General features: G+C 42.2%; 1 protein-coding gene across 3 annotated transcripts in view; it reads right to left on the bottom strand.

Annotated features, from left to right (window-relative positions):
* ptprn2 (protein tyrosine phosphatase receptor type N2) overlaps window positions 1-13,387 on the bottom strand; it is a 1,372,445-nt gene that overhangs the window by 611,990 nt on the left and 747,068 nt on the right. For all 3 annotated transcript variants that reach the window (XR_010969405.1, XM_068015003.1, XM_068015004.1), the window contains one exon: window positions 5,236-5,300. Coding sequence is in view for 2 of the 3 variants with exons in the window: in XM_068015003.1 (XP_067871104.1) it covers window positions 5,236-5,300 (65 nt within the window). In the remaining variant the exon portion in view is untranslated. The remainder of the gene's footprint in view (window positions 1-5,235; window positions 5,301-13,387) is intronic.

Genomic DNA, 13,387 nt, shown 5'->3' with positions numbered 1-13,387 from the left:
GCAAGCAGGACCCCGAGCTTCTGGTTGCTTGCAATTTCAACACTCCCCCCTGCTCTCTTGCTCACATCTCTGTCCTGGGATTGCTGCAGTGTTCCAGTGAACATCAACGCAAGCTCGAGGAACAGCATCTCATTTACCGATTAGGCACACTACAGCCTGCCGGACTGAACATTGAGTTCAATAATTTCAGAGCATGACAGCCCCCCATTTAACTTTCATTTTTAGTTATTTTTTTCTTTTTCCTTTTTTTAATATATATTCTTTTGTGTTTATTTTATTTCATCTTAGTTTGTTCAGTTTGCTTACCCACTGTTTTTTTCATGTTTGTACTTGCGGCTGTTCAATTTTCACTCGTTAACACCCTATCTGTACTAATGCTTTGTCTTTCAACACATCATTAACATATCTTTGCTCTATGACCATCTGGTCAGCTATTCTATGACCTTGTCCTGTCTACACCTTTTCCTTTGTTATCTTTTGCCCCACCCCCACTTTCCTTGCTTATAACCTTTTACATTTCTAATATTTGCCAGTTCTGAAGAAGGGTCACTGACCTGAAACGTTAACTCTGCTTCTCTCTCCACAGATGCTGCCAGACCTGCTGAATATTTCCAGCATTTCTTATTTTTATTTCAGATTTCCAGCATCCGCAGTATTTTGCTTTTAATTTTACAAAGAGGCTGATGTCTTTTAAAAAGACGCAGCCATTTCAATTCAGGCTTTTCCCCACATAATTCTCAAAGAGTCCACAGACTGAATAATGCGACCGAGTCCCTTATGAAATAAACCCTGCAATGCTATTCTCCGTCCTGGTCCAGGATAGCATGCCCTGGTTGAACAATTAGCTTCAAGTCGCTCGCCAGAGAACAAGTGGAATGCCTGCCACATTTTCCTGAGAAAACAGAAAACAAAACTCTACTGGACTAATACTAACGGGCTGAACCACTTGGTCATTATTTATAGGTGAATTGAAGACATAGCGGGACACGAAACAGCACGATAATTAATAGATCTGGGATTAATCCACAGGGTGTTCATATATCCCTTTTCAGAAAGTTATTTCTTACAGCATGTTCACATATAACTGCTCCAGTGGTTGAAACAATTAGGCTTACTCCTTTGAGATTAAGCAACTGCGCCTGATGCAGTTTGCAGGTTTGAAAATTAGTAACCAAAATTGTGATATTAACCCATGGGATTTCTTCCATGTCAAGCCATTTCTTTTGAAGTAACAGACGTTACACCTCTGTAAGTAATGCCTTCCTTTTTAATATTTTCCCCTTCACAGTGATCACAAGAAATCTCAACTCCATCTGTCAAACTGCAAACATTAACATTTCAAATAAGTCACTCCAATCATTTGAACAGCTTTCTGAAGACAAAGCACTGCTCTATTATTAGTAGAGTGATCTTCTCCAATTGTAAGTTAGTGACGACAGAGCTTTTGTCTTGACCTTAGCTTTTTTAATAAAACCCATCAAATAAATTTGAAATTTCTCTTTATTAGTGGCTAATGGGTATAACAAAACAGAGTTAAAAAAAAAGTTACTGGATATAAACCGAAGATGATCTCAGTTAAGCTGTGAAGAACCACACAGCCATAGATATTTACAGTACAGAAGAAACTGTTACAGTTCTTTCTTAGCAAAAATAAATACCACTGCTCTACTCTCCCCCTTAAGGGCAGAAGGTGGCATGGTGGTAATGTCATTGGGCTGGTAAACTAGAGGCTCAGGCTAATTCCCTGGAATTGGGGTTCACATGGCAGCCGGTGGAATTTAAATTCAATTAACAAATGAAATTAATTCATTAAAAAAAATCTGGAATTGAATGATAGTCTCAGTAATGGTGCCATGAAGCTATCATCAATTGTTGTAAAAACCTAGCTGGTTCACTAATGTCCTTCAAGGTAGGAAATCTGCTGCCGTTACTTGGTCTGGCCTACATGTGACTCCAGATCCACAACAATGTGATTGACTCTGAACTGCCCTCTGAAATGACCTAGCAAACCACTCAATTGTCAAGGGCAATTAGGGAAGGGCATCAACTGCTGGCCTTGCCAGCGACGCCCACATCCCATGAAAGAATTAAAAAAAACTTTCTCTGCTTCAAATAATTAGCTAATTTTAACTTTAAAAAATGCAACTGTCTTTGCCTGAATCATTCGCTATAGCAAAGCATTTCATGCACATGTAAAGTAAGTTCTCCTGATCTCTCTCCTCAGTGATGTGGAGGCAATTCTAAACTGAGGACCCCATATCGTTAACTCTCAACCAGAACAAATAGTCTTCCCTTATTCAAAAGTCTTCATTTCATATCTCTCTTCATAACTATGGTTTTTCATTCCTGGCATCATGCTGTTGAATCAATGTTGGTGCTCTCTATGACTTTAATGTCCTTTCTATAATGTGCTGCCTAAATTTACACATAGTACAGTGGTCTAAACAATGTTTTATATAAATTCATTAAGACTTGCTCGCACTTGCATTCTAACTCCTTATAAAAATTTTATCTGCCTTCAGTAGAACTTTCAGGCATCTATGGGATATAAATTCGACACCATTGCAAATGTTGTACATGCAATGAGGATTTGTTTTACAGAGTGACAGCCCACGCTTGATATTGGCCGCTGTTAAATTCATCAGGACCTCTTTTAGGTGGGATTGCTGGAGACTGCTGAAGAAACCAACAGTTAAGTTTTTTTTTAAAAAAGCTCACTTTAATATGGGCTCGGGAAAAGCAGGAATGCTCCTCTGTTTGCATGTTAATATTGTGGGTCGCCACATGCCTGCATTCACCAACACCCCCCTCCCCCCACCCCGCACCCCAACCCCCCCACCCCACCCCACCCCCACCTCACACCCCTGCTACCCTTGTTTGTTTCTAACACTGCAGTTGCCTGCAGGCCAGCTTAGCATCCCTGACAGCTGAAATTCGAAAGGGCCCGGAGTCGTGGGCTGCATTGGAGAGACCCAGTTGGCACCTGCAGATCACTGAACAGATTTCAATGAGCCAAGAGAACAAATTCAAGAGGGTCCTCATTCCTATCTCCCTTCTGACATGCGAGTGCAGCACAAGAACCGTTTTGTGGCTGTTACCAGTATCGAATTTAGGTCCCAATCCATTTGAAACCATAGGTCTCTCTGTATGGAAAAGTTAGTTGGCGAGATTTATTTTTGCTCCATTGGGCATAAACGGGACAGAAGTGCTGTGAGCATGACAGCAAAGACACACCCCTCACTCATCACTCCCAATCTGACTGATGCCATCCTTAAGGGTCCTATTGCTGGTTGGCTGACTGGAGTGCCCACCTTTTTCAGGTGGTGAGAGACAATGGGCAAAGAATGGACTGTGGATGCTTCACCCTGCTGTAGCTAGCAGTGCAGCCAAAAGGGGCTAAAAATATGCTAAATTTAAAATTATTTTTCGGAGTCTAGGAGAAGCAGGAGTGCTCCCAGGGTTTCTGCTGCTTGTTTGCATTGTTCTCTGGTTTGTACATTTTAAACATGGTGACGTGCCTATGATGCATCTTCATGCGGATGCATTGCACTGCAGTCAGTAATCTCCAGCATATCACTCCCAATACAACATAGCTGCCCAGGGATGACAAGAAGGACACCAAGCCTGTTACTATCAGACTATCAGTCACTGGATCAGTAACTGCCACTTGGCTATGTTAAAGATTTGCCGAATGATGATTAAACAGCACTAGGAGGACGACTTACCCTCAATCAACTGAATGACCTTTAGACTTGTATGAGCTCAGATTTGCTTTGCAGCTCACAAGTAGCCATTGTTGTTGTAGGAATGGGGGTGGTGGGGGGGGGGGGGTGGTTGGGGTGGGTGGTTGGGGGTGGGGGGTTGAAACTGGTTCATGCCAGAAGCATGAAATGGGCTCATAGAAAATTGGCTGCTGATTTTTCACCGCACCAGTTTTTACTTTCCATTGACTTGGAAAATGTTGCCACGATTTTTAAAAATTCTTTCATGGGAGGTAGGCATTGCTGGCAAGGCCAGCATTTGTTGCCCATCACAACTGAGTGGCTTGCTAGACTATTTCAGAGGGCAATTAAGAGTCAACCAAATTGCTGTGGGTCTGGAGTCACATGTAGGCCAGACCAGGTAAGGATGGCAGATTTCCTTCCCTAAAGGACATTAGTGAACCAAATAGGTTTTTATGGCAGTCGATGATAGTTTCATGGCACCATTACTGAGACTAGCTTTCAATTCCAGATTTTTATTAATTGAATTTATTACTAATTAACTGAATTTAAATTCCACCAGCTCCCATGCTGGGATTTGAACCCACATCCTCAGGGCATTAGCCTGGACCTCTGGATTACTAGCTCAGTGACATTACCACTATGCCACCATGTCCCTTTTAATTTCAAACCAAGTAAAAGTGACAGTGAGACGAGGAAACAAGTCTCCAAAAAGAGTTTGAACAATTGTTCTGTGAACTTCAGTGGGAAGAAGATCGGGCGCGGTGTAACATCGGCTGTCAGCTCACTACGAGTCTGTTTTACACTGCTGGCATTGACCAATTTCACCTGCTGGCATAGACCAATTTCACCTGCTGGCATGGACCAATTTAACCCCCGTGTGATTAAGGAGGTGGATGGCCTAAAAGAGTACTTCTGTCTAAAGTATTTCCCCATTTTATAGAGTATAGAAAATAGGCGACAGGTTTAGATAGAGGATTTGGATCGGCGTAGGCCTGGAGGGCCGAAGGGCCTGTTCCTGTGCTGTAATTTTCTTTGATCTTTTTTCTTTGTATTAGACATGATGATAGGGTGAGATGAAGTAGGGTGGGAGGAGGCTCGTGTGGAGCATAAACACTGGCATTGAACAGTTGGGCAAATGGCCTGTTTCTGTACTGTAAATTCATTGCAAGACACAACAGAATCTTGTTTGCCATTTTCGTAATTTCACTACAGAGTTTGCTGTGATGCAAAGCCAAGATCAGTTTACATTGGCGCAACTGTGTGCTACAACTGGCTCATGAATTCGGGGTATATTAACTCCTGAAGTGTAAACAGTTCTGTTTCAAAATGTACTCAGAATGATACCTGAATTCTCTAATGCCACAGATTGGAACCTGTAATGGACTGCACTTTTGAAAATGCTACTGAAAAACAGCAAATGTTCGAGGGTACGATAATATAAATTGACGTATTAATTCAGATTAGAACAAAAAAAACTTCCCCGTTAAAACAAATAGTAATTTCAACTTACCTCTCCCATGCCAGTTTGTAAGATTTTTAATCCTGTTTCTTTCTCTAGCTTTTCTTTGTTGGCCACTGTAAAACAACAAAAATGAGACATTTAAAATGGAGTCAGTTATATCGAGAATCCAAAAAATGAAACTGTGCACCAACACCATCATTACAGGAAACGCAGCATAAAAACATGCAAACAACAAAGCCATCGATCGGGTCTATCAGCCTGCCAGATGTTTAGAAGGGGACATTTTAGGAGTATCTACAACGAGGAGACAGTGCAGTAAGCGCCATTTTGGAAAACAAAACCTGCAACTTGGTGTATTAGTGTCCTAAAAAGTTACAAAACTATATTATTTCTTAAAAATAAAACTTGTAAACAGCTCAATCAACATGAACATATGAGTAGGGCATGCCCTGCTAGTACAGGTTTCATATCGAGAAAAGGTCGCTAATGTTTAAAAGATACTCAGTGTTTTTTACGAACATACGAATTAGGAGAAGGAGTAGGTCACTTGGTCCCTCGAGCCTGCTCTGCCATTCAATAAGTTTATGGCTGAACTGATTACTCCACACTTCCACCTACCCCCAATAATCTTCCAAACCCTTGCTTATCAAGAATCCATCTACCTCTGCCTTAAAAATATTCAAAGACTCTGCTTCCACTGCCTTTTGAGGAAGAGATTCCAAAGACTCACAACCCTCTGAGAGAAAACATTTCTACTCATCTCTGTCTTCAATGGGCAACCCCTTACTTTTAAACAGTGACCCTAGTTAGAGATTGTCCTACAAGGGGAAACATCCTTTCCACATCCACCCTGTCAAAACCCCTCAGGATCTCATATGTTTCAATCAAGTCGCCTCTTACTCTTCTAAATTCCAGTGGATACAAGCCAAGCCTGTCCAATCTTTCCTCATAAGACAGCCTGCCCATTCCAGGTATTAGTCCAGTAAACCTTCCCTGTACTGCTTCCAACGCATTTACATCCTTCCTTAAATAAGGGGACCAATACTGTACACAGTACTCCAGATGTGGTCTCACCAATGCCCTGTACAGCTGAAGCATAACCTCCCTACTTTTGTATTCAATTCCCCTCGCGATAAACGATAACAATCTATTAGCTTTCCTAAGTACGTGCTGCACCTGCATACTAAGCATTTGCAATTCATGCACTAGGACACCCAGATCCCTCTGTATCTCAGAGCTCTGCAATCACTGACCATTTAAATAATATGTTTCTTTTTTATTCTTCCTGCCAAAGTGTATAACTTCACACTTTCCCACATTATACTCCATTTGTCAGGTCTTTGCCCACACATTTAATCTATCCATATCCCTTTGTAGACACCTTATGTTCTGTTCACAACAAACTTTCCTACCTATCTTTGTGTCATCAGCATATTTAGCAGCCATACCTTCAGTCCCTTCATGTAAGTCATCTATATAAATTGTAAAAAGTTGAAGCCCCAGCACAGATCCCTGTGGCACACCACTCGTTACATCTTGCCAACCAGAAAATTACCCATTTACGCCCATCTCTGTTTCCTGTTAGCTAGCCAATCTTCTATCCATGCCAATATGTTACCCCTACACCATAAGCTTTTATTTTCTGCAATAGCCTTTGATGTGGCACCTTAGCAAACGCCTTCTAGAAATCTAAGAACAATATATCCACCGGTTCTCCTTTATCCACAGCACATGTAACTCCCTCAAAGAACTCCAATAAATTGGTTAAACATGATTTTCCCGTTCACAAAACCATGTTGACTCTGCCTCATTACCTTGAATTTTTCTAAACGCCCTGCTATAACGTCTTTAATAATAGCTTCTAACATTTTCCCTAAGACAGATGTTAAGCTAACTGGCCTGTAGTTTCCTGCTTTCTGTCTCCCTCCCTTTTTGAATAAATACATTTGCTATTTTCCAATCTAACGGAACCTTCCCCAAATCTCGGGAATTTTGGAAAATTAAAACTAATGCATCAACTATCTCACTAGCCACTTCTTTTAACACCCTAGGATGAAGTCCATCAGGACCCGGGGACTTGTCAGCCCGCAGCTCCAACAATTTGTTCAGTACCACTTCCCTGGTGATTGTAATTTTGTTGAGTTCCTCCCCTCCCTTCCATTTCCTGACTTACAGCTAATACTGGGATGTTACCTGTATCCTCAATAGTGAAGATCAATGCAAAATATCTGTTCAATTCATCTGCCATCTCCTTATTATGCATTATTAATTCCCCAGACTCACTTTCTATAGGACCAATGCTCACTTTGTTAACTCTTATATCAGTCTTTATATTTCTAGCTAGCTTTCTCTTGTACTCTAATTTTATCTTTATCAATCTTTTAGTCATTCTTTGTTGTTTTTTATATTCTGTCCAATCTTCTGACCTGCCTCTCATCTTTGCGCAATTATATGCTTTTTCTTTAAGTTTGATACTATCTTTCACTGTTTTAGTTAACCACGGATGGCGGGTCCCAACCTTGGAATTTTTCTTTCTCGTTGAAATGCATCCTTTCTGTGTATTCTGAAATATCCCCTTAAATGTCTGCCACTGCATCTCTTAACCTATCCCTTAACCTAATTTGCCAGTTTACTTTAGCTAGCCCTGCTTTCATGCCCTCATAATTGCCCTTATTTAAGTTTAAAATACTAATCTTGGACCCACTCTTCTCTCCTTCAAACTGAATGTAAAATTCAGTCATTTGCATTTATTGCTGCACATCTTTTTAAGGGCTAAAACCAGAAGATGAAGCAACTTGGCTCAACGTTTACATATTGTCACACAGCACTGCTACCAGCTTGAGCTCAGCAGATATATGGTAAATGTCAATGAGACGCCAGATTAGAATATTTTGCCCTCATTGAATAATGGAATTGTGAAGCAGATTTCCAGGCTAAAGCAATTCATGGTGTGCCAATTGATTCCTCCCAAAAGGAGCTGGATGCCTATCTAGTTGAGAGTCCAATTAGGTATTCCAGGGACAAGCATAGAGGGAGAGTGTTTTCTATGTTGCTATGCTATCTGCCGAGCAGGCCAGGGCTATTGAGTGGAGTTATGAGGATGAATGAATACTATGTGATCATTTGACACCTTTGATACTAAAACTGCATAAAGCGGCTTCAATCCTTTGTAGGGTAGCCACAGAAACACTGAAAAAAGCTTCCCTTCCTGTAGTTCACATCCAAAAATATCCTGAGATTTCACCAAATTCTAAATCTATCAGTGGTTATAAAAAGGCAGCACTGTCATTTGTTTGGAAAAGGAGATATATAAATCATATCTTGCATAATTTAATAACTTCTTTGTGTGCATATAACTGTGCTAACAAATCACAAGCCATAAGTAAAACAGACATTTTCTAAACTCAATACATTTTATGGCTTGTAATTAAAATGGAAGTATTTATCTGAAATATATATTAAACCTGGTCTGTTAATTAATCACACAACACTTTCAAAACAGACAATTAGAGAGGCAAGGAATAGAAACATGAAGAATAGAAAATGGAAACAGCACATTACTAAAGCTATTGTGTAAAATTATTGTGAGTCTTTCTTGAATGCTCCCATGTGCAAAAAAAAAGTCTTTAATATAAATAAAATTCCCCAGATGAAGGATATGCAAATACGCTGGAAGAGCTGAACCCCATAATGTTCTCAACATTTTGCAAAGGCCTATTTAATTAGTATTTTAATTTATCAAAATTATTCTTTGCACTTGACAATTTATGCAGTATTCTATGTAATTAAGCATGCAGCTTCAGAGGAATAATCTTGCCAGCACTGCTAATAGCAGTTATTCCACCCTGAAAGGAACTGTGTATGTCTCAACTCTGATCTAGATTACAATAAGGAGAAATTAATGGTTTTTTCTTTATCAAAGTGCATGCTGGGAGTTCCGCAGATTATACTATTCTACTGTGGAGCAGCCTGGTAATTCGCCAATAAGAGTATGCATTTTCAGTCCTGTGTATATGCCTATTAGCAGCTTGTCAATATTAGTTCCCAGCTTTTAAAAAACCCACACTGCTTGTTTCTAAACGCTTGATCTGAATATGTCGCTTGCAGTATCGTTGATGACAGCTTGGTAAATGCTGGTGTCAAGAGCAATTTTAAAACCATTTTTCAAATTATTTTAATTAGATTTTTTTTTCATTCTCACTTGCATTAATTTAATTTCTGATATCAGTGTTTTAGCTTTCAATCTGCTCGCATGAATTTTCTTACCATACACTGTGGCCTGAAGACATTTAACCAGGATGTGATGCTGAAGCTGTACATGAACTCTGTGGAGGCTGGTACAATTACAGCTGGGGAGGGTGGGACACACTGTTGTTACTCTCGGGGCACTAACTGCAAATTCAGCCATTACACTTCTTCGTAGTGAATTATAAGAATATATTTTTTTAAAATGGAAAAATGAATTGTCTCCAAGGCAGAGTTTCCTTGCTGTGGAACAGATGATAGGAGTTTTAAAATGAACCCGTCTTAAATAAGACTGAAGCTTTGAACTGTTATCGCAAAACAATGGATACAAACACCCAGCCAAAAGCGGTTGACACTGAACCGTTAAAATAAACCAGTATATGTTGCAAGCCAGGTTAATAAGGCCATATAAAAAGCAAACTTCCGAATGGGGTTCATTTCCAGAGAGATAGAGTTGAACAGTGGAGAATTTATGTTAAAGTTGTAAAGAACCTTAGTTAGACCACACTTGGAGTGCCATGTAGAGTTCTGGGGCTGACTTTTTATTCAGGGCTCAGGAAGCTGGCATGGTGGCTAATTCCAGGTCCTATCACTGCACGGTGTGTTCTCGACACACCCATCACTATTTTGAAATGGGGAGCCAATTAAAGGCCAAGGAGTGGGCTTGACGTCCAATGGGAGACCCTGCAGCACTCACAGATTGACAGCCCCACTGCCCGAGGTAGAAGCTGCTGATCCGAAGATGGAGAGTGAAGAGAGACGGCCAGGTACATTTTTTTGGTTCTTAAAATGGCCACAGCAGCCTGGACAAGATCCTGGAAGCGGCAATCCCTCCAGGCGACAGCCAATGGCTGCAGCTGTGGCTTGGTGGCTATTACAGGTTTGGGGGGAGGTTGGTCGTTCATGTGAACAATCGCAGCCCCCCCTTTCCTGTCCTGAGCCCACCAGTCAGCTTGGGAATGGGGCTTTAATAGGCCCCTTAATTAAGTTCCAAGTCAGGATGGTGTGTGACTTGGAGGGGAACTTTCAGGTGGTGGTGTTCCCATGTATTTGGGGTTGGGATTGTGGCGGGGAACTGGCTCAACGACCGGCGATGTCAAATTATGGGTCCACTGCCTCTGATCTGGACCCCGATCTCAACTGTTTTCTGCCACTGGAATTTTAGAGTTCAGTTGCAGGTTGAGAAGACCAAACATTCCACAGATCCACAAGCCTAGTGGACAGCAAGATCCCACAATCAGCAATGAGATGAATAACCAGATGTTGTGCTTTTTGGCAGACTGGATTGAGGAAGAAATGTTGGCCAAAACCTGGGAAGCACTCCCTGGTCATCTTCAAATAGTGCCAAGGAATCTTTTACATACACCTAAACCACTTTGACAGGTAGATGGGGCTTCAACTCATTACAGCATTGGTTCAAACATGGACAAAAGAGCTGAACTCAAGAGGTTAGGTGAGAGTGACTGCCTTTGACATCAAGGCAGCATTTGACCGAGTATGGCATCAAGGAGCCCTAGCAAAACTGAGGTCAATGGGAATCAGGGGGAAAACCCTCCGCTGGCTGGAGTCATACCTAGCGCAAAGGAAGATGGTTGTGATTGCAGGAGGTCAATCATCTGAGCTCCAGGACATCACTGCAGGAGTTCCTCAGGGTAGTGTCCTAGGTCCAACCATCTTCAGCTGCTTCATCAATGACCTTCCTTCAATCATAAGGTCAGAAGTGGGGATGGTCGCTGATGATTGCATAATGTTCAGCACCATTCGTGACTCCTCAGATACTGAAGCAGTCCATGTAGTAATGCAACAAGACCTGGACAATATCCAGGCTTGGGCTGATAAGTGGCAAGTAACATTCGCGCCATACAAGGGCCAGGCAATGACCATCTCCAGCAAGAGAGAATCTAACCATCTCCCCTTGACATTCAACGGCATTACCATCGCTGAATCCCCCACTATCAATATCCTAGGGGCTACCATTGACCAGAAACTGAACTGGAGTAGCCATATAAATACTGTGGCTATAAGAGCAGGTCTGAGGCTAGGAATCCTGAGGCGTGTAACCCACCTCCTGACTCCCCAAAGCCTGTCCACCATCTACAAGGCACAAGTCAGGAGTGTGATGGAATACCCTGCACTTGCCTGGATGGGTGCAGCTCCAACAACACTCAAGAAGCTCGACACCATCCAGGACAAAGCAGCCTGCTTGATTGGCACCCCATCCACCACCTTCAACATTCACTCCCTCCACCACCGACGCACAGTGGCAGCAGTGTGTGCCATCTACAAGATGCACTGCAGCAATGCACCAAGGCTCCTTAGACAGCACCTTCCAAACCCGCGACCTCTACCAACTAGAAGGACAAGGGCAGCAAATACATGGGAACACCACCACCTGCAAGTTCCCCTCCAAGTCACACACCATCCTGACTTGGAACTATATCGCCGTTCCTTCACTGTCGCTGGGTCAAAATCCTGGAACTCCCTTCCTAACAGCACTGTGGGTATACCTACCCCAAATGGACTGCAGCAGTTCAAGAAGGCAGCTCACCATCACCTTCTCAAGGGAAATTAGGGATAGGCAATAAATGCTGGCCTGGCCAGTGACGCCCACATCCCATGAATGAATTAAAAAAAACTCAACAGCTCAACCTAAAAAAAAATTCTGCAGCTTTGCTTGATAACTTTTAGGGATCAGTAGGGTTGACTACTCTGATTGGATGTTTCATCTAGAAGGTTTCACCTCATGACCTCCCATGCTTCTGTCATTGGTCACCTAACACATCCACGCCTCGTGGCTCACTGCCTTTCCACAGCCAACCCAAAAGCAAACAAGACTTTTTGTCATCTGATTGGATATCAGTTTCTTCCCCCCATTTCCAGTATTTTTAAAACTATTAAACAAAAGTGTTAAAAAAAAGACATTTTAATGCCACTATGAGTTTTCTCCTGGGATGCTCACAAGCGTGCCCAGGTCATTAATCCCTAATTCCGGGGGGACTCCAGGACAATTGGAGAGAGTTGACTACCTTAGGAGTCAGAGAATTGTTTATTTGGAGAATTTTCTTTCGGGAGATTCAATGTAGAGTCCATGTTAGAACTGATTTGACCCGGTCTATGGAAGAAGGGTGACAAACTCATTCCACGCTTTCCTCTGAGAGGCTGAATACTGATACTAAAGCAGTTCTGTTCATTGTGGATGTGAAAGAACATTTCACAGATGGGGTCAGTTGGGGAAACTTTGCTTTGTTCATTACTGGTAGCAAAATTGCAAATATCTTCTCCATACTCACAGACAAGAAAACTTTTAAAATACGATATTATCAAAAAATTCAAATCTAGAGAGCGTTCCTGCAAAGTTACCGGGGGTTAAATTCAAAAGTTCCTGAAAATTGGTGCAGGGATTACAATGAAGGATTAATCTGTGCCTGTTGTTCCCATTGCAGCCTGCTAATGGACATGATTGCTGCATGCAGCCAGCATGAAGCATGCTGTTGAGTGGCAGTGTGACTCACCACATTGTGTGTTCACATGGTTTTCATTGCATGCATGCTGCACACATGTGCGTGGGTTGTGCACTGGAATCATTAGCCATGTGGTCAGCCTGTCGCCCAGTAGCCTCCCTTTAGTTTGTCATAGCAGCTCAAATGTAAATGGCACAGCGAGCTGCTACAGAATGACTGCTGCCAGGATACCAGCATTGACCTTCATGATGCACTGAGTATGGTCGCACACCAGCTGGACATTGAGGGAGTGTAACCCTCTGGGCTGCAGTAAATCTCAGAGTTGACATGCACCGCCTGCCAAGCGATGTGCACGCAGTCAACGGCACCTTGCAGTCTGGGGAAGCCTTTAATCCTCGCGAAGCCGTGTGCTCGCTCCGCCTGCTGCTCTCTGGCAAGATGGAAATGAAATGTAGGCAGCTCTTTTTGAATAGAGAGCATCAGTGACCTCCCTT

Source organism: Heterodontus francisci, chromosome 2, assembly GCF_036365525.1.
Source record: "Heterodontus francisci isolate sHetFra1 chromosome 2, sHetFra1.hap1, whole genome shotgun sequence".
Lineage (NCBI taxonomy): Eukaryota > Metazoa > Chordata > Chondrichthyes > Heterodontiformes > Heterodontidae > Heterodontus > Heterodontus francisci.
Note: the sequence above shows the minus strand (reverse complement) of the source record. Positions and strands in the feature narration are given on the sequence as shown.